Source organism: Mirounga leonina, unplaced genomic scaffold, assembly GCF_011800145.1.
Source record: "Mirounga leonina isolate KUSES-001 unplaced genomic scaffold, KU_Mleo_1.0 Mir_150, whole genome shotgun sequence".
Lineage (NCBI taxonomy): Eukaryota > Metazoa > Chordata > Mammalia > Carnivora > Phocidae > Mirounga > Mirounga leonina.
Genome location: NW_023270374.1, coordinates 7,467,533 through 7,494,215, shown reverse-complemented (window position 1 = coordinate 7,494,215; position 26,683 = coordinate 7,467,533). Strand labels below are relative to the sequence as shown.

Genomic DNA, 26,683 nt, shown 5'->3' with positions numbered 1-26,683 from the left:
AGAAAGAAAGAAAGAAAGAAAGAAAGAAAGAAAGAAAACAAAAACAAAAACAAAAACAAAACAACTCCTCATGGCGATCATGACCATCCACAAACTTTTGTTAATTTTGACTGTTCAACAGGATGTGGGTTACGGGGGGTGGGGGGGGCCAGACACCACTATTATCATCAACAACCCTTAGAACAGATCCCCCTGCTCAGGCCCCAGAAGGGCAGAGGGATGAACTGAACCCAAGTGGGGCAGGGGACCTTCAAAACCCCAAATCCCCGTAAACACGGTGGCTCTGGCTGCCTCCGCCCCCCTCACTTCTCCTCCTCCTCACTCAGGTTGGCATTCCCCTGGCGCGTGGACATCAGCTTGGTTTGCAAAAGAGCCGCTAGTTTTTTGGATGTCTTTTTGAGAAAGGCGCTGCCCGGGTGGGCACTGTTCACATGCAGGTACAGGTCCTCCTGGGTGGGACCCGTGTAGCCACAATCCTCGCAGACGTAGAGCTTGTCCCGGCGTTGCTTGTAGGCATACTGTTGCTGCACCCCGTGGATCTTCTTCAGGTGGGACTCCAAGGAGCAGCGCTGGGTGAAGGCTTTGTTGCAGATGTCACATTTATAGGGGCGAATGCCTGTAAGGTCGATGGGCAGACACATCACCAGTGGGTCACAGCCAAGCCAGAGCCTCCGAACCACGAAGCCATTTAAAAACATGATGCACAAAAACGAAAACAAAAACCATGATGCACAACCCAATAGCAAAAAACCAAACCGCCTGGTTCAAAACTGGGCAGAGGAACTGAATAGACCTTTTTCCAAAGGAGGCATGCAAAGAGCCAACAGGTACATGACAGGGTGCTCCACACCGTTGATCGTCAGGAGAATATGAATCACCTCCCACCTGTTAGAATGATTACCATCAAAGACAAGAGGTAGCAAGGGTCCTTGAGGATGTGGAGAAAAGGGAACCCTCGTGCACTGTTGGTGGAAATGTAAACTGACACAGCCATATGGAAACCAGTATGGAGGCTTCCCAAAAATCAAAAATAGCACTATCACGTGATCCAGAAATCCCACATCTAGGATATATACTCAAAGGAAATGAAAAGAGGATATGAAAGGCACATCGGCACACCCGTGTTCACTGCAGCATTATTCACAACAGCCAAGAACATGCAAATAACCTCAGTGTCCACCAACGAATGAATGGATAAAAAAGATGTGGTATATTTATACAATGGAATATTATTTAGCCATGAGAAAGAAGGAAACCCTGCTATTTGCAACATCATGGATGAACGGTGAGGGCATTTTGTGAAATAAACCAGACGGAGAAAGACAAATGCTGCGTGGTACCACTTATGTGTGGAAAAGTCAAACCCATAGGAACAGAGTGGATAAACAGTTGCCAGGAGCTGAGGGGTAGAAAAAATAGGGAGAGAAAAAAAATCAGCCTGACCAGGAATTCAACATGAGAAAAATGATTAAGGCAGGAGACAAAGTATGTCTACAAGGGTTCGATGCAAACTTAGCAAAGAAACACCACCTGGCTTTGGGAGGAAGGGTTTTGGCTTTCCCACTTGTATGCCTTACTGTTTTAATTTTATAGTGGGCAGAGTAAACCTTGTTTTTATTTTAGTTGCGGTTTTCCTGGGAACAGACCCCGTGACAAAGATCCCAGCAGCGCCTGTCGGTGAGTGAAGAGGTGGGGCAGCGAGAGGAAGGAGCCCTACAAGGTGGGGACAGCAAGGTGGTCACTGCTGTGGGCGACCAGAGTCCACTTCCACCAGACAAGGTAGAACACTTACCTCTGAGTCATCCTGCCCCTCACGGCTAGGGTCTTCCCCCACCCCCGCCCCACTCCAGCAGCCTGTCAGGGGCCGTCCCTGGGGGTGCCGATTCTCCTTCCCTGTCTTGTGCCAGCAAGAACACTCTCCGGCAGTTGCAGGTGTGGACAGCTGCAACGTGGATGGGTGTGCCCAGAAATGGCAGGAGCCAGGGGTGTGGGTGGGACATGGGTGGCATCTGCTACGGTTATGAAAGCGTTTCCAAACTAGATCTCATGCTGGCCTTAGCAATAGGCTAAGGGGCTTGTCTTCTAGATGGAGAGTTCCCATGTGCCATCTCCACCAGGGAGCTCAGCCTCATGAAAGCACAGACCTCCCTATTTCCACTAAGAGCACTCATCCTGACTGTGAGGGCAGAAAGTCACATGAACTGATGTAAGTCAGACCCAACGTAGGCTCTAAAGGGCGAGTATTGCTGGGGTACGGGGAACAGATAGGGGGCGTCCCCCACAGTCAGACCATCTTAGAGCCCAGAGGCCAGCTGACCCATCCCCTACGGGAATCCCCAAAGCCTGAGATGCAAAATTTAAGGGCATGCCAAAAATTCATTGGTCAAGTGAGATAATATTTCAAAAATCAAAGCACATTAAAAAAAATCCACAGGACCCAGTTATCAAAATCTTAAACAAGGACAAGACCCAACAGTGCCATCCTGGAGCTTGAGGCAAAAGGAAAGACGAGCACTCTATGTAGATGTTTTCATGTATTTTTTAAACGGTTATTCTTTTCCCCATAATGTGCTAGCTGTTGAAAAAAATATACTGAACAACTGAAAAGTAGCTGAATTAAAACTCACATTTTAAAATGTTTAAATATTTTTTTTTTTACACAAAAATGGAATTTATGATGATTTTACTATCCTGGCTTTAATGGAAGCAAACTTATCCAAAGATATTTTCAAAATCTACTTTTTTAGCTTCAAAATAATCTGGAGGATTCCTCTATGTTGGTGCCTACAGCTCGGTTTCATTCCTTTTCACAGCACCATGGTGTTTTGTTGGACGGCTATATCCAAATGCCATCTTTCACAAGACAGAGACAGACTGACTGCCTTGTACAACCGGGTCCTCACGCGTGCTCCTCGGGCCAACAGTCAAATTGCGTCCCCTGGGAGCTTGTAGGAAATGCAGAGTCCTAGCCCCTCCCATCCCATACCCGCCCCAACTGAATAAAATGTGGAGTTGTGGTCCTCAAACCCAGGGGGCTCATCAAAACACAGATTCCATGCCCCAGCCCTGGTGTTTCCCTTTCTGGGACAGGGCTGAGACGCCTGCGTTTCTAGCGTGTTCCCAGGTGATACGGAGGCTGCTTGTCCCAGAACCTCTTTGGGAGTCACCAGTCTAAGGCCTCGCCAAATGAGGTGTGACCAAAATGAACATTTGAATAGACCCATTACCAGCAAGGAGATTGAATCAGTAATCAAAAAACTCCCAACAAACAAAAGTCCAGGACCAGACGGCTTCACAGACAAATTCTACCAAATGAGGCATGAGGACGGCACTTTAGGGGTCTGAAAGCAGCTCTGGTCCCAGTATTTTCTCTTCCAGGTTAAATGTCCCCACTTCCTTAATGGTGGCTCATGGAGGGGGGGCCGAGAGAGCCCCTCCTGTTCACGAAGTGCGCAGATGATACGGGAACTTGAAATGGAAACAAATATTCCCCCCACCCCCATCCAACCACCTGAACAAACCAAATCGCTTTCATTTCTCATGCAGTCCACGTCCAGAAGCACGCACGTGAAGCGTATCCTGTAACACTCAAGCAGAATGCAGGTCGATCTTATATTCCACACATTCTAGAAAACTGCCAGAAGTTAAGAAACTCCTTTACAATTCTCGGCATTGAGCACATAATAGGTGCTCAGCAAATAATTTTTAAACGAAGGGATGAATGAATGAACCCCTACTGGCCCGGAGAAAGAGATTTAAGAAACAAATTTAAGGAACAGGGCTGCTTTGGGTTTCATGCTCAAGCCCTAGAGGGCTCTGTATCTCTTCAGGCTTTCTGGGCCGCAACAGCAGCTGGCTCCCCCACCCTCTGGCAGAGCAAGCAACAAACCTGATTTCAAACCCACAGCTCATCACAATAGAAATTCACCCAGAGGGGCGCGTGGGTGGCTCACTCGTTGAATGTCTGCCTTCAGCTCAGGTCATGATCCCAGGGTGGTGGGATCGAGCCCCGCATCGGGCTCCCTTCTCAGCGGGGAGTCTGTTTCTCCCTCTCCCTCTGCCTCTGCCTCTCCCCACCCTGCTTGTGGCACTCTCTCTCTCTCTCAAATAAATAAATAAAATCTTTTTTTTTTTAAAAAGAGAAATTCACCCAGAGACCCGTTACTCCTTTCAATAGTTATTGGAAGTAACCCGCTGCTATTTTACATCCAAATTGAACATGTGGGGAGAAGAGTGCACTTACCCCCGGCGAGCTCCTAGGCCCCCCAGGAAAGGAAGCTTCCAGTCCTGCTCTAGGAAGCCCCGCCCATCAGTGACCCAAAAAGGTGATCTGAAGTGGCTGCTGACCAGGGCTTTGCCAGATCCCTGGCCCCCCAGCAGAGGTGAGCGTGCCAGGAGCGCATTTCCTTCTGCATCCAACAGGTCAGCCGAGCACCTTCCATGGATAGAGCACCCAACAAGGCCCGGACAAGCAAAGACTAGAGATTCCAGAGCCCTCCATCATCCAGACTATATAGAAAGAATGGGAATGACCACGGCGGGTGGGCTTTGCCCTGGGAGGGTGGGATGTGAGCCTGGCTTGGAGGACAGGAGACTCGGAGACACCAAGACGGATGGAAGACAGCAGACACCGAAAACTCCAGTTCGGGCAATTCTGACTTCTGCACACGCGCTTCACGTCCCTTCTCTGGAAATAGGACATTCATTCATCACTCACTGGTGCAAGCAGACACGGTCATGCAGCAGCCCCCCGGGTGACCCTTTCTGGGCTTGGAAACAAACCCCTGCCTCCTGGAATCCCCATCCCGCCATGAACTCAGGGGTGGGTAGGAGATGAAGGTGGCCAGAGAGGACCCCTGGGCAAACGAGACTGATGCCAGGGCCTCCCCAACTTTGGGGACTCACCCACCTTAGCGCTCTGGAGCCAAGGCCAACCTTGTCCATGTCCGGAGTGGGACACCGGAACTGGAAAACACTACACCCTACCAGACATCATTAACCTACTGACACCACACAGCCAAGAGTCCGAGGCCTCTGAAAACCCACACATCACACACCAGCTTCTCATCACGTGAGCCCATGATAGACAGCTGAACCCCTCCAAACCTCAGTTTCCTCACCCGTAAAATGGGGATAACACTCATACCCCCTTGTTAGGTTGCTCTGGGGATTAATGGAGACACCACCTGCAAAGGGCCTAGCACGTATTCCGTACTCAGTGGATACAGCTCCGAAGAGTTTACAATCCAGCTTAACAGAACACGGATATGCTCTATTCCTCAACTGGCTGGTGGGCACATATGGAGTATTTGTCTTTCCATTGGCTCTAGATATGCATTTTTTGTTTTTGCATGCACTTTGGGATGTATTGTTTATTTCACAGTGGGAAAACAAAAGGGGATAATTGTTTTCAATGTGGTCATTAGGTGCCTGGTGGAAAGACCTCCTTCGCCAGCAACCCTTTCGAATGTTGTGCTTTATGGCCTCTGTGACCTCATCCAAAAAAATACTGCATTGGGTTATGCAAAAGGATTTCTTCTCTTCAAATTTTCTATTCCTATTACCAAAATCAAGCTTCATATCACACATCTCCAAAGAAAATTCTTCGCTACTGGTGCTTTCTGCTTGCTCTCCTTGCCGTAGCCGCGAGCTGCACTACTGAAATTGATACAAACATGAACTTCAGCAAGAAGCTTTTACAGGCCTCCTTGTGGGAGTGGGTATTTAGGGCAGCCTCCCTGGGAGGCAATGTGGCCGTGCCCACCAAAGATCACCATGTGTCTACCCTTTGGCCCCCTTCAGGGAAATTATCTACCAAAAGATTCACACAGGTAGACAAAGGATGTGTAAGAATATTCGTGGTAGTCTGACATTTAAAAAAGGAAGGAAGGAAGGAAGGAATAAAGGAAGGGAGGGAGGGGGAGGGAAGGAGGGAGGAAGGGGAAGGGAGGGAAAGAAAACTCTGAGAATGGAAACAAGTTCATCAGTTGGGACAAGGGGAAATCATGGTGCCACCAAATTTGAAATTGTCATAATCTCATATTAAAAAATGCTCTGACAACTATTAAAAAGAGGTATGTCTGCCCATGCAGATATGAAATGATGTCCGAGATATATATGACATGAGAAAAGCAATGTGTATTAACAACTTGGGGGGGGCGGAAATATTAAATGTTTGCTTTCAGGCGTGGAACTTTTCGGGCTTGGCAGGGGGAGGAAGGCTTACTTTTTTTTTCCTTTCACTTTTTCCCCTTTTCATATTATTTCTTTAGCTAAAAAGTAAGTCAAAATGAAATAGAGCAGTGACAGCCTGATGAGCAAAGGAGGTGATCCCACCAGACAGCCTTGAACTCCCTAGGGGTGGAGTTTACTTTCTTCTTTTTCTGCCATCTGCCCCAATCCAAACTTCTCCCAATCTGCATCCCCCCCCAGTCAATCCTTCCCTGTAGGCTCCACACAAAGACTCCATTGTTTCCTCTTCTTCAATCAAGATGGGATTTGTTTGCCTTCCAGTCCCTCTCAATGGGCCCGATGGAAGATAAGGCCAGAGGGCGTCCCAAAGGGTGGGGCAGATACCGAAGCTTGGGCCTGTACCCCCTCCCCACTTCCCAGCGCTCGAAATCTGCTTTCCTCAGCTTCTTTCTCTGGAACTCAAGAAGCTTCCACAGGAATGCCAGGCGCCTTGACCAGACTCCTTTATTCCAGTGTCATAAAGTTATAACCAACATGGGTTACACCTCATTGGCACAACCCCCTAAAGGCTGCACTGGGGACCCCACAGATGCGTGTGCCCTTTTCGGCTGTTGACAGTGGCTTACACTTTCTTGTCTGCATTGGCTGGAGTCTCTGACTGAATAAGTAGCCATTTTCCAAACAAGAAAAGTAAGACTTTCAATAAATGCCGTACTTGTCTGAAGGGCCTGGCACATCTGGCCATACCAGTCAACAATGCCCAGGCCACACCTCACGCGCCGTGGCCTCGATGAATGTGGTTCTGCCTCTCCAACACGTGCCCAGGGCCCACTGGTGGTGCCGGCTCCTGAGCAGTGAGGTGGGGCACTTGGTGCTCAGTCCAGCACATGCAAATGCCGGGTATTACATTTTATTCTAGAATATGGATCCCATCCTACCCCCCCACCCTGAAAAGCGAATCATTTCCTTCCATGGATGCATCCCAGCTAGTTCAACCTAAACATTTAAACAAATCCAAAAGAATCTTCTCTAAAAACAGGCCCGTGATGTCTTCCACAGGCAGTGAACTGAATATACATTCATTTCTTTTTTTTTAGGATTTTATTTATTTATCTGAGAGAGAGAGAGAGAGCTCGGGCAGAGGGGGAGGGGCAGAGGTAGAAGCAGACTCCCTGCTGAGCAGGGAGCCCGATGTGGGGCTCGATCCCAGGACCCTGAGATCATGACCTGAGCTGAAGGCAGACGCTTAACCAACTGAGCCACCCAGGTGTCCCACGTTCGTTTCTTTAAAGCTCATGGCCTCCTCTCTCTATTTTGACAAGAATCTCCCACACTGGCCTCAGTGGTCCTGTCAACTCCACTTAAATAGAGCAGTTTCCTCTACTATGTGTGTAGTGGATGCTGCTGGTCCCTTTGCAGACCCCCTTTCTGAGCTAGTGCTTCATTCTGCATCTATCATGTGTGTGGGCCGCTAACAGCTCCCGGCTGTCCCCTTCTCCAAGGAATGGGCACTGGGCAATGAGTTTCCAGCCCAGGGAAGACGCAGCCCTCGGCTAATGTCTCACTGACACTGAAGTGTCCCCCACTTGCCTATAGTGCTGTTCACACCCAGAACCCCTGGGGGACCAGGCTGAGGCCACATCTCTGCTCACCCCCTGCCCTGCCCTGTCCTGCTCCCCACCCCCCTCCCTCCAGGTTTCCTCTGACCCCTCCCTTAAGAAATCTTTTTTTTTTAAGATTTTTTTTTTTAATTAATTTATTTGACAGAGAGAGAGCACAGATAGGCAGAGCAGCAGGCAGAGGGAGAGGGAGAGGCAGGCTTCCCGCTGAGCAGGGAGCCCGATGAGGGGCTCGATCCCAGGACCCCGGGATCATGACCTGAGCCGAAGGCAGACGCTTAACCAACTGAGCCACCCAGGCGCCCCAAGAAATCATATTATAAGAATCACCATCTCAGAATCTGCTTCTAGGGAATCTGACCCAAGACAATCTGGATTGAAAATAGCCCCTTACTTGCTAATCTATTTTCACAAAATGTTACTTTTTGTGCATCAGTTTCTGTCTTCCAACCTTGAATCAGATGTCATTTGACTAACATCCCCCCTCCCCATCACACACACACACACACACACACACACTCTGAGTTACTTTTTTCTTGATGAAGTCATCCAAAAAAAAAAAAATCTTAATCTTTTCTTTCATCCACTTGGATATTAAGGTAAGACACTTACAGACTCTGGTTTCCCTGGGCCTCTTTCAAGATGTCTCCTTGTGTTCTGAGTCTTTCCTTAGCTGCCCTGTCCCTCCTAGCACAGGACAGGAGGAGATGCGAGGGAAGGAGAGATTGGTCCTGTCTCTCTACGCCACTCTCTCTGCCCACCTCATCGATACGGTAGCTATAATTCTCAAAAGAAGGGTCCTGCGATCCCAGGAAGTCTTTAAATTAGTCAAGACCGGTCCAATCAGACTCTAAGCAAACACAGCCTTCACTCAACTGCTGTCTACCGTATCTGTGTTCACATGTCTGCCTCTGGTCTAAATACGTCTACTTGCAATCGTTAATAACATAAATCCAAACTTCATGCCTTAATCAAGACCCAAACTCACAGAATTCTGGCAAGATCTTTTGGAATCAGGGAGGTTGTTTACAAGAACTTTGAAAATGTTTGAGAAGCCCAAAGTTTTGCTCTTTTTACTGACTGACCGTTTTGTGCAGAGCTGGAGAGATGGCAGCGCAGGCCCCTCCCACCAGGACGCCAGGGCAGCCCCTCCTGCTGCGGGCGTGGCCGCATCCCCAGAGCCAGGAATCCTTTTTCCGTTCGCTACCGCCTAATTTGCCAGTAAGCCCTTTGCTCCTCGTTCTGGTCCCTTACTACCTGGAGGCACATCTCCAGCAGCAAATAAACCAGGGCAGGAAAACCAGGTTCAAGACATTTCCATAATTCTATTTGTTGATCACTTTAAGAGTCAAATTATGTTTGAAAATTTTTTAAATCATTACCTGTAGATTCGATTCGATCTTATAGTCAATGCTGTCCAACAAACATTAAAATGCAAGCCACTTGTAATCTTAAAATGTCCAGTTGCCTCATTAAAATAAGTAAAGAGGGGCACCTGGGTGGCTCAGACGGTTAAGCGTCCGACTCTTGATTTCGGTTCAGGTCATGATCTCTGGGTCGTGAGATCGAGGCGACTCCCTGCTGGGTGTGGAACTTTCTTAAGATTCTCTCTCTCCTTCTCCCTCCGCCCCTCCCTCCCTACCCCACCCCAACCCCGCCCCTGCACATGCGCACTTTCTCTTGCTAAAAAACGAAAACAGGTGAAATTAATTTCAGTGATATATTTTGTTTAACCCAGTGTATTCAAAATATTACCATTCCAATGTGGAATCAACATTAAAAACCGAGATGTTTTACATTCTTATTTTGCATTAAATCAAAATCTGGTGTCGGTTTTACACTGAACACCACATCTCAACGGGACCAGCCACATGCTGGGGCGCTCTGCGGCTACCGGTGGCCACGGGCTGCTGTACCGGCCAGGATGGCTGCAGCTTTCCCCCTCCTAGATGCCTCCCCTTCATGGGGTAAACCGTGAGGGTCTTTAGGAAAGCACTAGGTGGAAGGCATTATGATTCACCAACTTCAGTAATTTCCAGCCCCTCTATGAGTCACTAGAAATGTCACCTTGGAGGAGCCAGAGATGGAGGAGCTCAGGAGTCTGAGATGCCGGCCATCTCCTTCCTTGCCCACTCTTGTGGGTATCCTGGCACCACTGAACACACACACTCAAGATTCCCATGCAACCTGCCCACCCCCAGGCTGCAGTGTGCAGTCTGTGCCAGGCCTGAGTGCCCCCTCACCTCACCTTCTTGCAGGGCAAGCAGGCTTCCAGAAACTGGAATGGGGCAGGCTGGTGAGGCCCCAGCCTCAGGGAGAAACCTGAGTGAGGAAGGCACTGGGAGGCAAAGGGGACGAGAAGGGGACTGACAAAATGGAAGACCATGAACTCTAGCACCAGCCGGTCCGGTTCCCAGCTCCACCACCTATGGTTATCTGACCTCCCTGAGCCTCGTCTCCTCATCCGTTACGTGGGGCTCGCTGACTCCTTCGGGTTGAGATAGCAGCCAAAGTGCTGAGGGCCTGGCATGGAGGAAAGTGACCACTCGTGGCTTGCTGCCATGTGAAGAAGCTGTGTCACCCTCTGCAGGGACTCCCAGCCTCTGCCAAGCCACCCCCCTCACTTGCTAACTCTTCTTGTCCGTAAGAGGACACTGCCAACACCCTGCCCCCACCCCTGAGCCTTTCACTGGGTCACCTCAGTTCCAGCAAAGTCAGTGGCTTCCTGCATCTCTCTGCTTGAGGAGATTCCCCAGGAAACACCAGAGATCTGCAAGGAGCTTGGGGGAGGAGCTGCCTAGGAAATGAGGGTCCCAGGATGGATTCCTATCAATGAGGGACAGGAATTACTGGATAAATACCCCAGCTTCCTCACCCCGGAGCAATTCTGCAGTGCATTCTACATGGTTCTTCAGAGGGTCCCCAGCGGGGTTGAGCCCCTGTTGCCCACAGTGATAACCTGCTCATTAGCTTGCTCTTATTGGCTGTCTTCCCCTCCCCATCTCCCTTCTGTAGCCCCTCACTGTGCTTCCTGAGATCATCTCTTCAAAAAACAGCTTACACCCAAATCCTTGGGTCAGGGTCTGCAACCTAAACCCACAGGAGCCCCACCAGCCCACCACTCCCACAGCATTCTCCTTGCCCCAACCTAGGGTGCCAGCCTAACCACACAGAGATCAAACTTTTACTGATTCACTGGTGCTAGGGACTAAAAAAGAAGCCTTACAGCCAGACCCGGGAGAATTCACACTACATGATTCCATTTCTATTACGCTCAAAACCAGGCACAGTAATTAATGCTGTTCCAAGTCACACAAGTGGTGCCTCTTGGAGGGAAGAGGATAGTGACACAGGGAGGAGCGGTGACTTTGGGGGGCTAGACGTACAGTAGCCCCCCTTATCTGTGGGTTTGCTTTCAGTGATTTCAGTTACCCATGGTCAACCACAGTCCAGAAGCAGATGATCCTCCTGCTGACCTAGCTTCGGAAGGTCAGTAGTAGCCTAATGCTACGTCATTCAGCTCGCTTCATCTCATCACGTAGGCATTTTATCATCTCCCATCATCGCAAGAAGGGTGAGTATAGTACGATAAGGTATTTTGAGAGAGAGAGAGACAACGTTCACTTAACTTCTATTACAGTATATCTCTGTAAGTGTTCTATTTTATTATCAGTTCTTGTTGTTAATCTCTTACTGTTCCTACTATATAAATTAAACTTTATCAGGTATATATATATATATGATATATAAGGTTTGGTACTACCTGTGGTTTCAGACATCCACTGAGGTCTTGGAATGTATCCCCATGAATAAGGGGGACTGCTGTATTCTGTTTTTTTATCTCGGTGCTAGTTATATGGGTGTGTTCACTTTGTAAAAATTCCTTAAACGCGTCAAACTCTACACTTATGATTTGTGTGCCCTTCTGGATGCATGCTACATTTAAATGAAAAATCCACTTGAGAAAAGGTAATTTAGAAGGAAAAAAGGAACTTCTAAGTATGCCAGTCCACTCTCTCAGGTGGAGGACACTCTTCCCAGGCCGGGCAAACAGCTCCTGGCCAGCACTCTCAGAACACAACGGTGGGATAAGGGCTATACAAGAAATCTGAATACACAGGATCGGAGAAGGGCCCTGTGTGAGGACTGAAGAGCTGGGATCTCCATCCGGAGGGAAGAGTGGACACTGTCCTATTCCACCAAGATGCCAGAGGGAACCCCAAACTCTGAAAGGACTTGAGGATCAGGAGACAATCTATCGTAAATTCTATGAGGCTGTAGAGAGAATGGGTCATGAGTAGGATGGGGCTGAATGGTTAGGACGGGATGGGTTTACCTGAGATGAAATGGGATAGGACAGGACAGGATGGGGATTTGAAGATGGGACCCAGATTGTAAGGAGCTTACATGAAGTCCATCAAGGTGAGGAGTTTGGATTTCATCTCACCCAGAGTTGGAGAATTTTCAGAAGGGAAATGGCATCCTTAGAATTATCCTCAAAAGATCCCTCTTTTGAGGTGTGGAACTGTGGGCCTCAAGGGGAAGCCTAGAGGCCAGATGTGTCTAAATTAAAACAAATGATGCCTTAACCAGTCAGAAGGGCTGGAAGAGAGGCCAATGGGCACCCCTAGGATCCTCTGTGAATTGAGCTGGTAAGGACCCAGATCCATGCTTCATAGGTCTGGAAACTGAGGAAGGACCAAGGGGAGGAAGACACTTGCCAGCCTCACATAGGAGCCGAGCATTTCCTTCTCTTCGAGCTCTCAGGAGCTCATTCTGAGACTGGCTTACATCCCAACAAAGGAGCAAAAGACACCACCAGTGAGACCACAAGAATCCATTCCAGCAGTCAGCCAGATGATGGCTGAACTATGCCCCGGGGAGCCTTGTGTCAGACTTCACAACTCTGAGGACACTTCCAGCCAGTGATGTGTCTTGAGGGGCCCTAGAACTTGGGCCATTACCACATCATACAGAGGCGAAAACAGCGTCAGCAAAGGGCCTTGCCCGGCCCAAGGTGACTCAGGGGGCTGGTGGCACACCCAGGAGGTGAGCCCAGGTGCACTGGCCTCAGACGCCCCAACCTGCCGTCTTTCCAGAAATACCACACTGCTCCATGCTCCCGATGTGGTTCTCTGGTGGCCAAGGGGCAGGAGCTCCGTGGGCCAGAACTGCAAAAGCAAGCACGAGGCCCACGCCCCCTCCCCTTCCTCACCTGTATGCGTGCGGACGTGCCTCTTCAGGTCGAAGGTGTCATTGAAGCCCTTGCCACAGAAGGTGCACAGGTGCCTCTTCACCTGGTTGTGGCACTTGAGGTGGCGGTTGAGCATGCGCTGCAGGCGGAAGGCCTTGCCGCACAGCTCACAGCTGTGGGCCGCGGGGTCGCTGCACGTGCCTGTGGTGAACTGGGACAGAGGGGGGTGTGTGTGAGGGCCCTGGGGCAGGCGGGCGCAGCTGGTGGGCTCAGCCCGGGGGGCACACCTCCCTGTGTGTCTCCAGGCTTGGCCAGGCTGGGGCTCCTGACCCCTGCAACTTCCAAGCGGGTTTGGGAAGGAAATGGCTGGAAGCTCCTCCCCGCGTTCATTCCCCCCCTCCTTCCTCAGAACAGACTTCTGATTTCTGGGCACAACGGCCCCCAGTTGAACATCTATAGCAAGTCACGGTGGCGGGACTAGTGGGCCAACGGCATATACCCCTTCTGTGGGGGGAGGGGGAGCCCTCTTCCTCCTTTGCTCCTTCCTGCTGGCCAGAACTCCAACAGCCACCCTACACCATCGAGGGGAAGCCAGTGCTGAGGATGGGAGAGCAGAAAGAAAGGAGTCCAGGTCCCGATGAGGTACAGAGTCCCCGAAGACAGACACAGCCGATTCCTTCCTCCCTGTGCCTGCACACTGCTCCATCCATCAGGAGATTAGAAACCCTTTCCTCTCCCCTGGGATCTGGGCAGGGCCTGTGTAAGTTCTAGGTCTTAAGACACTTTGCAGCTGGGGCGCCTGGGTGGCTCAGTCAGTTGAGCGTCCGACTCTTGATTTTGGCTCAGGGTCGTGAGATCGAGACCCACTCGTTGGGGCTCCGTGCTGAGCAAGCATGGAGTCTCCTTGGGATTCTCTCTCTCCCTCTCTCTCTACCCCCCCCACCAACGTGTGCGCTCTCTAAACAAACAAACAAACAAACAAACAAACAAAAACAAGAGGGAGAGAGACTATGCAGCTTCTACATGTTCCCTTTTGGAAGCCAGCTGCCATGTAAGACATCCAAGACCACCATGCCACGAGGAAGCCCAAGCAGCCATGTGGAGGGCAAGGCCACTGGGAGAGGCACTGAGGTGCCAGATAAAGCCTCACTGGGCCTCCCAGCCCAGCCCACGGCTACCATCAGTTAAGTGACTCTGGCCAATGCCACCCAGGGTACAGCTACCTTGCTGGGCCATGCCCTAGCTCCTGACCCACCAAAGTATGAACTCCTAAAATGATCATTTTGGGAAGTGACTTGGTCAGAATCCCACAGCTTCATTCTCAGCAAAATAACCAAACCCCAGGCCCTGGGCTTCCAGTCCCATGGGCCCTCAACCATGTTTGCCGCCTCTAAGGCAGAAACTTGAATCTATAATTAAATGGTGAAAAACACCAGAGCTGATATATTCATCAAAGTTTTCCTAGCTACCAAACCAAATCGAAGCTTGAGCCAATTACTCTGCCATTTGTAAAAGGGCCTAATAACCTGATTTTCATAGGAACATCATTAACAGGAAGAGTTGATCCTTGCCTGGCTCAACACCTCCATAGCCTCCAACACCCTTCCGCCTCCCCCCGCCCTCGGTATTGCCCTCCACTAAGTCCCAGCTCCAGTGCTCCCTCCCTGATGCAGCTTCTCCAATTACTGCAGCTTCTGCCCAAACTGTTTTCTGTAGCCCTAAGACCAGGGCCCTCAAGCCCCAGTGTGCACACAAGTCCCTCGGGGGTCTGATTCAGCAGGTGTGGTGGAGTCTAGATGCTGCATTTCTAGTCAGCTCCCAGGAGATGCCACTGTGGCATGGATTGTACTGGACACATGAAGCTAGGGTATGGCCCTCACACAGTTCAGTATGCTATTCCACTCGTTCCAGAGGGTTCCATCATGCACAGATGTTTCCTCAGTGTTCACCTTGTTTCCTCAAGTAAACGCCTTTGCAGAAGTCAGCAAGTGTTTGTGCACATTCCTGCCCCCCACCCCCAAGCTCAGACTCAGGCCAGGGCACCAAAAGTGTTGATGGGCAGTGGCTCACAGTGGCAAAATACAAAGAGACGTGGGGAAGGCACAAGACCCCAGAGCACAGTTTTTTGGTCGGCCTCCTCGTCTGTTTGCAGCTGAATTTGCCTCAGCCGACATACGGAGTGCTCGGTCTGCAACAGGCCCTGTACTCAGAGCTGGAGGCAGCACAGTCACCAGGATGGCTTGTCCCCAACAAGCTGCCAGTCTAGTGGGGAAGCAGACCCATCAAAAGGCCACTGGTATCTGGGAAGCTCCGGGAGCAATGGACACCTTGGAGAGGCACCTACCCCAGACGTAGAGTATGAGGGAAGGTGCTTCCGAGGAAGTGAGCTCACTCCTCAGCCAGGCAAAGATGAGGAGGAAGAGAAGGGCAACCGCAATGAATATTTCAGAAGTGGGCAATGGGCAACAGGGAGACTGCGTGTGGCTCCACATGGCTAGCCTGAACCCAAGAGAGCAGTTAATGAAAAGAGCTGAAGTAGCAGGGCAGGGCAGCGTCCTCCTTGGGGCTCTACCTTGGGGCCCTAAAGAAACTCAGTTCTATTCAAAAGGCAGAGGGGCCACTGGAAGGCACACAGGAGGATGGCCTCAGGGGTTGGGTTGTTGACCCAGTGGGTTGCCACCCTGGGCCTCCAACTGCTCAAAGCCCACCTCTGTGTCCTCCAAAGGGGTAGGGCTTGGTCCTCGTCCTGAGGGAGACCCAGCTGAGCCCAAGACTTTCTTATTTCTGTCACCAGGATGGGGCAGGTCTTTTCTCCTTGCCTGGAAGTCCCCATTCTGGGCATCGCAGCCCTTGAAGGGATGTAAAAAGACTAAATATGACCCGGGGTGCCTGGGTGGCTCAGGTCATATTCCAGGGTCCTGGGATCAAGTCCCGAGTTGGGCTCCATACTCAGCGGGGAACCTGCTTCTCCCTCTCCCTCTGCTCCTCGCCACTGCTGGTGCTCTCTCTCTCTCTCGTGCTCTCTGTCTCAAATAGATAAATAAAATCTTAAAGAAAAAAAAAAAGACAAATATGACCCAAGCCTTGGCAAACCGAATACCTGGAGTTTCTCAAGGCCAAGTCTACACAGGAGAAAGGTCACTGAGAGCTGGTGAATGCTTAATAAAACAGAACACAGACAACTGACCCATGTAGTTTGATTAAGAACATGCAAAATGCTAGAACTCTTCCTGCAGAATGTTCTTAAGGACTTGCCAACTTAGAGTCCAAACCTGAACTCCTGTTTACTTTAAGCCTTTTGGTAAATTCCTATTTTTAAAATGCTCTGCATGTAATATGGATACCTTCTATTACAGTCCAGGATGAAAACCTCAAATCACTGGCATTATTTTGTTTGAAAAGAATAAAATCTTGAAGGGTAGAGAGAAAGGAGGTTAGTGACAACTTAAGGGAGTGCAGGGCCAATGGATCATCTGACCAAGATACAGAAAGCCTTTTAACACAGGGGAGAACATGAGGATGGGGGAGGAGAGTGGGGACTAAGCAGTTTTCCTCTGGTTTTCTTGTAACAAAAATAGAAATTCTCCAAGTGTACGTCAACATAGGCAAATTTCCCATTTCTCCATCTTCATATACATCCCCATTCCACAGGATGGCAAACTGAGCCAGCACCAAGGGGCTCATTTAGGGAATCCATGAAGCACTGTTTGCCACCTCTCTCTATCTATGACCAACCCAGCACCCGGATATTAAGGAATTATATTTGAAGGCTTAAAAGGGCCTTGTTGAAAGATGTAAAGTTAATTAAATGGCAAAAGACCATGGCTGATGTAGCCAGCTTCTGCCAGACTATTTCAATCCTCAGAAAGGAAGGACTATTTGTAGGATAAATTCCTAAATGTGAAATTTATCCCAGAGTATACTTCACATGGCAGGTGCCCTGAAATTCTGTCTGTAATGGCAAAAGACCAGGAACTACCTATAAGTCCATCAATAGGGGCTTTAAAAAGATGGTAGAACCATATAATTAAAGCATCTAGACAAAGGAAACAGTGTCAGCTGTCAGACACGTGATCCAGCCCAGTTAAGCCCCTAGAAGATTCCAGTCGGCTGCCATTTGACTGCGACCACGAGAGAAACCTCAGGCAAGAACGGCCCAGCTAAGCCCAGTCATTCCACAGAACTAGAATATAGAATAATAAATTAGGCTGCTAGGGGTGCCTGGGTGGCTCAGTCGGTTGGGTGTCTGCCTTCGGCTCAGGTCATGATCCCAGGACATCCTGGGATCGAGCCCCTTGTTGGGCTCCCTGCTCAGCAGGGAGTCTGCTTCTCCCTCTCCCTCTTCCTCTGTCCCTCCCCCCCAACTCCGTGCTCGCGTTGTGTGCTCTCTCTCTCGCTCAAGTAAATAAAGAAAGTCTTGGGAAAAAAATAAATTAATAAATTAGGCTGCTAAATGTGGGGTTATCTGTGAAAGTGCAATAGGGAACTGGAACAGTAAGAGATGTATCACAATCTCTCCAGAGCACGAGACCTGCCACATTTCCTAATGTTCTCTTCCAGGATGGGCTGCAGGATACAGACAACACATCTGATTCCTGGAATGACATCCCATGGGCCAGAGCACCAGCAATCCCTCCCCAGGTCACTGGGCCATCTTTACAATGTTTACAGAGGTTTATACCTAACACCTGACCTCCTAAAAGTTCAAAATAAGGTTAACCAATCATACCTTGTTACTCCACTTTGCAAGTAGTAGACCCAAACTAGTTACATCTTGGCCTTCTTGGTTACAAAATGAACAGACAAGGAATGCTGAGGATCAAATAAAAACCTATACCTTCCATCACCCACTTGTGGGCTGTCATTTAATATCCCTGCACCACCATTTCCCACGTGTTAAGTATGATAAAATGGCAGGGCACCTGGCTGGCTCAGTCCGTACAGCATGTGACTCTTGATCTCAGGGTCGTGAGTTTGAGCTCCACATTGGGTGTAGAGATTACTTAAAAAAAAAAAAAAATGAGGGGCACCTGGGTGGCTCAGCCAGTTAAGCGTCTGCCTTCAGCTCAGGTCATGATCCCGGGGTCCTAGGATTGAGTCCCGTATTGGGCTCCCTGCTCAGTGAGGAGCCTGCTTCTCTCTCTCCCTCTGCCTCTTTCTCGATCTTTCTATCTCAAATAAATAATACAATCTTTAAAAAAAAAATGATAAAATGGTATTAGATGAGCCATCTTCAGCAGTATGAAGATCTAAGGGCAGAGTCTTTTTTCCTTTTTCTTAAGTTCAAGCCCTGCTCCGCCACTTACAGTCTGTGGGGAGTAGGCAGGTTACTTCCCCCTCTCTAAGCCTTAATTTCATCACCTGTAAAATGTGGACAGTATCTATATTTGCCTCTCAGGATCGTTAAGGAATTAAATAAGAAAAGCTAGTAAAAAAGACCTGGAGGGGGCGCCTGGGTGGCACAGTGAATCAAGCCATGAACTCGGTTTTGGCTTTCAGCTCCAGTCACGATCTCAGGGTCCTGAGGTCGCCCCGAGTCCGGCTCCATGCTCAGCGTGGAGTTTGCTTAAGACTCTCTCTGCCCCTCCTGATTGTGCTCTCTCTCTCTCTTTCTCTCTCAAATAAAATAAATAAATCTAAACAAACAAACAAACAAAGGACCTGGAGGTCAGTAACTCGTAACTCATAGACCAGATCCAAAGTTCTGTGATCCTGAATAAAAGGTAATTGGTCAAAATCTCTTGTTTCTCTGTTGCCCTTTTGAATTTCTCTCTCTCTGATGGAAAAAAAAAAAAGGGAACTAACCTTCAGTATGAGCTGCCAACCCTCAGTCCTTCATCCACGACTCTGAAATCCAAACAGCTCTGAAAACCAACATTCTCACATATCTTCCTTTGGCAATACAAGTGGGCCCGAGCAGACACAGAGCTAGGCAGACTTCATCCCATTTGGTGTCAATATTCATGTGTTTTGATACAAAAATTACTAATGTGTTTAATTATAGGGTACTGCTCCAGCCCTGCTGGGGGTGGTATATACACCATGCTACCTTCTGAAAAAGCTTAACAGTTTCACCCCGAATCCAAAATTAACACTTCGCAAAAGGCTTATTAATGAAGTGGGGGAGCTACCATGGATGGTGGGAGGTGACATCAGTCTGGGGATTCATTCAGGGCAAGAAAGATGAAGAGAGACTGAGTGATTCTCCAACCCCATGGCTGGGGGGCGCTTTCTTGCTTGCTGTCCTGTTTTCTGCATGATCTCGACTTTCATTTTAAAAAACACACAGGTTTCCCTCTAGTTCTTCTAAAAAACAGGTCTTTGCAGCAAAAACAAACCGATCATTGTAACAGGGCTGTTGAAAACTGCAGGAGTGTCTGGGGAGGTAGGGACTTTGGCTGGCCCTCTGACCAACTTCAAAGCTGGCTAAGGTCATTTACCTGTCAAACTTCTAAAGAAAAAAAAAATCCTTTATTTTCTGTTGATGCTTCCCCCAGACAAGTTTATTAAATTATTAATGGTCCTATTTCCTGTGGCAGAGTACCGTGAAGGTGGTGGCCATTTGGATAAGATTTCCATTGACACATTTGCTATGCTTCAGCATTAAAACATGCTAAGCAAGGGGCACCTGGCTGACTTAGTAGGTAGAGCATGGGACTCTTGATCTTGAGGTCATGAGCTAGAGCCCCATATTGGTCATAGAGATTACTTAAAAAGACAAAAAAACAAACAACAACAACGACAAACAACCATGCTAAGCATATTGCCCGATTCCCTTGGGATAAAAAATTCCCTCCTGGTCCCTGTACCACTCACTTCTTTAGGGTTCACAACTCCACCATATGGTAGAATGGAGAACCTTTTCAAATGCAGAGATAATGAAGAGAATACAACCTTATAATCCAGAAAAAACCTGAGGCTCCAGGAGAGCTCAACTGCCCTTGGTCACATGACTTGTAGGTGCCCACACTTCCCCTAGACAGGTCCATGGATCTGGGCATGATGTGGGGGAGAGAGAGGGGATGAATCCTATTGTTTGTCTCATATCGTGGTGAGCAACAGCTTCATGTCAGACCGTCAACGCTAATGGCTGACGTGTCAAAGACACCTCCCACAATGCAATACAACAAGCCTAAAAGGATCCTTGGGTTGGACTTTGCTACTAAAAACTGTGTCAAATTCAAGGAAGCCCCTCTGGGCTTTCCCCTTCTTTCCTTGAAAATGAGGGGATTGGACCACACAAGCTTTAAAGGTCCCTGTAGTGAATCCTATGGATGGACACTCTTCTTAGCATCTCTTCCTACTTTTTTCTGGTGGGCCTTCCTGTGCTGCAGAGGCTAAAAAGCTACAAACTACATTTCCCAGACACCCTTGCAGCTGCGGGTTTTAGATGTGACTTGGGTTCCACCAATTTACATGCACTATCAGGAGATTTGAATCTGGGCCTGAGTTAAGTGGACAGAGCATCATGATGCGGGAGCAGGCACCCGGAGAGGCAGTCGGCTGTAGCTCCCTTAATGGCCCAGTTTTCTGCAGTGTGGCTCTGGGATTATAGCCTGGTCTTTCTTTAGTCCATTCATTACCCTATCATTAACCATGCTCAGCTGAAGCTAACTACCATGGATTCTGTTGTCTACAACTAAACCCACTTCACCCATGTTCAAAGTAAAAGCCAGTGCAATTAACACTTATATGGTTCTCCTCTTTTCCCCCTCTTAATTAATTTAGCCTTTTTTGAGCATCTATTCCAGGTATTTTCCGAGATCTATGTTTCCTTCTTGCTTCCTATTTCCTCCCAAATGCTGTCATTTACATCCAGGGACGGCTGACCCCTCCCCCCCCACACCTGTATTTCTGTTCTATGTTGACCTATGTCCTCCTATGAGTCAGGCATTACTGTACCAGATGCTGGGGATACAAGCCCAGTAGGAACGTTCCCTGCGGTCGGTGGGTCTAGAGTCAAGAAGAGGAGGAGTCTGGTCAGCCAAATGTCAGGCACATGGTCAGTGAGTTACAATGGGGGCGGGGGTGAGGGGCAGCCAATTCTGCCTCAGGAGATAAAAGACAATAGGCAAGGAGTTAGGGACAGAGCTTATGTTCTCTTCCAAATATCAAATGGATGGGTTTTTAAAAACCACTTAAATCATGATTCACAACAATATTTTAAAAATAAACAAGTTGGCCATCGCTGTAGAATTCTGGTGAACCAACAGATTAGCTTGAAAACTGGTAAATAAAGGGAATCTTATTTGGCCTTTCCTAAATGAACTGCCTCACTGGGAACCAAACAGCAGGTGAGGGGAAATATATCTCTATACAAGAGTATCGGCTAAGAAATGAAGGACAGAATATCACACCCCCTAATAACCTAAAATATTTAGACCCTGAGTATCAACAGCGGCTCATATCACAAATATTGTGCGCTTCCTGATGTTAATAGATGACCCTCCCCCGACATATTTTTTAGCCAAAATAAATACACCTGAGCAAGCATCTAAAGCAGTGTTGTCCAACAGAACTTTCTGCAATGACAGAAATGTTCTAATCTGCACTGCCCAATACAGTAACCACGGGTCTCACGTGGTTACTGAGCACCCGAAATGTGGCTCGTGCAACTGAGGAACTTAATTTTTAATTTTACTTAGTTTAAATTTAAATAGTCACATGTGACTTTGGCTACCAGAGTGGGCAGTGCAGCTACAGACCCAACTACCCGTTTAGAGAAAACACAGAAGACCAAGGAACGTTAGACTCCGTGCTGATGCATTCCTCAAAATCCAGATTGTTAGCAACCCTCCAAGCAAATTACTCATCTCTTCAATAATTAACTTGTAAGGACATGGAAAAGAGATGGAGGGAACATGGACAAATTATGAAAGAACTGAAAGATATGTCAATCAATTACAATGTGTAGACATTGTGTGGACCTGATTCAGCAAACTGAAAAAAATATGAATTTATGAGACAATTAGCAATGCGAACACCGCTCTTAATGTAGGTGTGATCATGTATTTTGGCCTTTACTACAGGCACATTCTGAGGTATTTATGGTTGAAGTAATATGATAAATGAGATTTGCTTCAAAATCATGTGTTGGGGATGGGTAGGGGTTGGATGGGCAGGAATAACCATGGATTACTGGTTGTTGGGGTGGGTGACAAATGATGGGAAGAAAGGAAAAAGACTACCACATGTTCCTACGTCTGGCAGGACTCGAAGACTTGGACTACAGAGCCAGGTAAAAGACCAAAAATACTTCAGAAGGAATCCTACACTCAATTCCTTTTGAAGTATCCTTGGGAGAGGCCAAAGGACGAGAACAGAAGGAAAAAGGGGGAGAAGACAGATTCACCTGCTACTCTACACTTGCACCTGGGTCCCACCAGCCACTGAGCCAGGAAGGAAAAATGTCCGCCAAGTAACTGATTTAACTTCAGAGTTACTTAGTTTCCAATAAGCCTTCAAAGGAAGGGCAATGGTGATCAGGGTTTCTAGGGGTCTCTGCCCCGCAGCTGGAGTCCTGTGAATGGGACCAGCACAAAAGAGACTTAAAGCCACCTGGATCTGTCACTACCGCCTTCTTAGATACACATGATCTCTCCACCTCAATCTGTTTGGAAAATTACTGAATCCTCAGTAGTAAAGAGACAATTTTGCAAACTGCCCTGAGGCACACAGTCATAGGCAGATAGGCTGGAAAAGGCCAGTTTCCTAACCAGCACCTACAACTCCTTTCTAGAGCCACTCACCAGCACAGCCAGATTGGCAAATCCCTTGTCCCCACTGTAGGCAACAGAGTACTGGACCTTAAGGAAACCCGCCATACATAACTTTTAGCTAACTCCCTACTGGCAGTTTACACATGCACAAAAGTGCTAGACACTCTGCACCCCTCATTGCATTGAACCAACCCTTCTGAGAGGCCGATTCTATTGCTTTTCCATCTTACAGGTCAGGGAAACGAAGACTCAGGACAGATAATGTATCCCTAATACAGCTGGTAAGATGGACCCAACTGAGGTCTTCCTTCTCAAAACCCTTCCAGAACCCCTGCTGTGCCTGTGCAGGAGAATCCACACCTCTTGGCGCGGCCCCTTCATCATCTCGCCCTGGCCCAGCTCCTCAACTCCCACTCTTCTCTCTGACCCTACCAGGTCCATTTTCCATTTTCAGGCACTAGGACTTTGAGTCCTTTACCTACTCAAGCTTCGGGCTCAACTCATGCCACTGCCCTAAAGCCCGCCTCTCCCTCTTCTCCACTGCCCTCAAATCCACACCAAGAAACCTTCCCCGGCTCAGAATGTATTACATCTTTGCTTGTGCTTTAGCATTCCCTTTGCTGTAACAGAGTTAATAATATTTGTGTCTCTCCACCAACCCATATAATTCTAGCTAGAGCTAATGGGCACCTACCACGTTCCTCTCTTCACTCATTTATTATGTTTACCACTCTATAAGGGAGGTATCATTATTATTCCCATTTCACAGACAAGGAAACTGAGGCCCAGAGGGATTAGCAACCTGCCCAAGATCAGGCAGCTAAAAAGTGAGCCTAGAGGCTTAACTGTTACTGTCAGATGATTCTAGAACACCAGGCAGGGAACATCTTTATCTCCTGGCTGCCTGGCACACAGCAGGCACTCCATAATGTTAGATGGGACGTTGCCTCTCTGCGGGGCACTGGTTCAAACCTGCCCCTCCCATAGTCCTCTGAGCCAACTGCTCAGGGGGTGTCTTGAAATCATTCAAACTCAGTCATTATGCTTCATATATGGGCCTCATACTGGATTGGCATTCCTTTTCTTCTGGTTAAGAATTAAGAGAGCAGCAGGTTTTGCATAGAACTCTAGAATTAGGAAATATGCTAAGTCACAGGCGATTTGGACAATCATTTGAAAACGGCCAATACCACAGAAGATAATTCTGGAGGCTTGGAGTATCTTAATACCAAAATGTCTCCTATTTTCAGATGGAGGCTGAGAGGGAAAAGGAATCTAAACATCCTCAGTAAATAAATGGAACTTCTCTGGAAGCTGTGCTAAGGTTGAGGAGCTAACACTATACCCCATCCCCCAGCCCAGGGGCAGCATGTAGGCAAGATCATAGAAATAAGATTGTGGTTTATTTATTCTTTAATCCAGGGATCCATGGGGCTGTTTGCCTGGGACAAGAGACAGCTCCTCAAATGTTGGTTAAGGGACTGGATCTTTCTTCCCTGCCACTTTCTTCCCAGGGTAATCTGGGAAATTGGGGGACAGAGGGGCAAACTGACTACAGTCAATCCCAAAACAACGTTGCAATTGTCCTTCCAGCCTGGTGATAAATATGCAAGTGGGACACTTTGTAGAATTTCCTGGAGGGCAGAGCTACCAGCCTCAGGCAAACTGTCCCCTCCCACTTAACCCCATCTGGCCCAGAAAAGCCTCAGGCCAGCTGACTTTGAACCTCAGCAGTCAACTTTAACACCAAACAGCTTGCGCCGTAGCAACCTTTAAAGATGTCTTTCCAGAGGATTTCGGCTCCAGCCTCTAGCCTCAATTCATAACCAAATGCACCCTAGCCAGCCCCCAAGCCAAACCCCAGGAACCAGTAATATGCATAGGGAGGGATGGCCTCGCCCAGGAAAAGTAACCTAGTCTTACCCAATCCACAGCAAACACTAGAGTTCCTCCTCCCCATCCCCCCATCCCCCGCCTGGGCAGCAGGGCTGCAGGACCGCCCTGGCGCGCGCAAGAATTCTCGCCCACCACCCAGGGCCTGGAGCCCGCAGAGTCCCACCAGGCTAGGAAATGGGGTCATGTGATTCCTAAAACACCACTCCCTGGCTCCAGCTGACTAAATCAGTGGAATGAGATTCCTAAATCTTGCGGGTAACGGATACATTTGAGCAGGCGATCATGGAAGTTCTACCCAGAAAAGCCAGATGAATGTCCCGATAAGATGTCGCGTACAATTCTAGAAGACTTGGGGGGGGGTTGAAGAATGATAATGCAGGGTAACAAACACTCCAACCCACTGGGGGCGGGGCACTGAGGCAATTTGCAGTTGAACCCCTTTATCCATCAGTTTAATTCAAGATTTGAGAGAGATGACAAATTTAAAGTGGCCAGCACAGACCTGGGGTCTAACGGGCACTCCATAATTGTCAATGGGAAGAGCTGTTATTGTGAGAGGTCCACTGTGTGCCAAACTGTCGCCACTGCCTCCAGAACGCAAGGAAGTGTGTGAAACTCGGAATTCTCATAGCGCTAGGAATGCGCCGCAGAGAATGGAATTCCTGAGAGCCTGGGTCCCTCCTTTCCGAACCCGGGAACCCCGACGGCCTGGTGATTCTGCAGGCTCTGCACACAGAATGGGCTGCTGGAGGGAGGAAGCTGGGCCTGGGTCTTTTAGGCAGTTCCAGAGGCCACCCCCGCGGACCGTGCCGGCTCAGGAGCCGGCCTCCAGGGCTCAGCGGCGCTGGCCGCTGGTTACCCAGCAGACAGGAGGACGCGCAGAGCCGCCCTGGCCGAGACCCAGAGGCAGGTGCAGGAGCGGCGCAGAGGGCGCGCGCTCGGTGTCCGGGTGCCTGGGTGCCCGGGTGCCCGGGTGCGCGGGCGGGCGCGGCAGGGAGGGGCGCGGGCTCCCGGAGCCCGACGCCAGGGCGTGGTGCAGGTGGCGGCGGGGGGCAGAGTCGACACCGTACCTTGATTTTCGACCTGGCGACCGGGCGCTGCATCGCCGCCAGGTGTCCGCCCGGGCCCTCGACTTCGCCGGGCTCGGGGATTTCGCGCTCGGGGGCGCGCGGGGACGAGCTGCTCTCGGCGCCTCCAGGCTCCCCCGCGCTGCTGCTGCCGCCGCTGCTGCTACTGCCGCCGTCGCTGCGGCAGTCCTCGGGGGGGTCGTGGAGCAGACGGCCCAGGCCCACTGCGGAGGAAGGGGCGGCGCCCCGACACACAGACACGCGGCGTCAGGCCCGGGCGTCCGCGGCAGTTTGACCTGCGGGCGGTGCCGCCGCCGCCCCGCCCTGGACCTGGGCACCTGGCCAAGTGGGCAACACGCGGGGGTGGGCGAGCGGGTCCCCGGCTGGGCCTCCGGAGCGAGCACGGGGTTCGGGGGGCGGCTCCTCGGTCCCAGTCCCCGCGCCCACAAGGAACCGAGGGCCTTCGGCGGCCGCGGACCCCGCGCGCCAAGTTTCCTCTCTCTGGGATAGGGGGTTAGGAGTCTGACCTCAACCCACCTAGCCCGAGGGGCTGACGGATCCTGGTGCAACCCCATGAGGACATGGGGCTGAGAGTAACCCCTACCGGCCTTCCGTCTCCCCTCCAGGTTCACCCCGGCCCGCGCGGCAGCCAACGGTCCCGCCGCCGGGCAATTACGGGCGCCCACTAGGGGGAAGGGGGCGCAGGGCGTCCCGGGTTCCCCAGCCTCTCACTCTCGGTCTTCCCGCTCCTCAAGGACCCCCTTCCCCGCCCGCCCCGAAAGAGGGGGGCATGGGGTGGGGAGTCCAGCGCCCGCCGAGGAGCCGAGGGGACCCGACCACCCCTGCCCCCACCCCGGGAGTCCCGCGCCCAGGCCCGGCCCCCGCGCGGCGCTCACCTGGGATGTAGGTGTCTGCCCTTTCCTCATCCGGGAGCTCATCCCAGCTGCGGACGGAGACCCCCGGGCTCCTCCTCTTCACCAGGAAGACTTTGGGCAT

General features: G+C 49.8%; 1 protein-coding gene across 1 annotated transcript; it reads right to left on the bottom strand.

Annotated features, from left to right (window-relative positions):
• Positions 1-302: 302 nt before the first annotated feature.
• Positions 303-26,683, bottom strand: OVOL2 (ovo like zinc finger 2). Its single transcript, XM_035005649.1, has 4 exons — positions 26,584-26,683; positions 25,691-25,911; positions 13,027-13,216; positions 303-616 (listed from the first exon to the last, which is right to left on the bottom strand). Exons 1-4 carry the CDS (start codon positions 26,681-26,683, stop codon positions 303-305), a joined length of 825 nt encoding a protein of 274 aa, XP_034861540.1.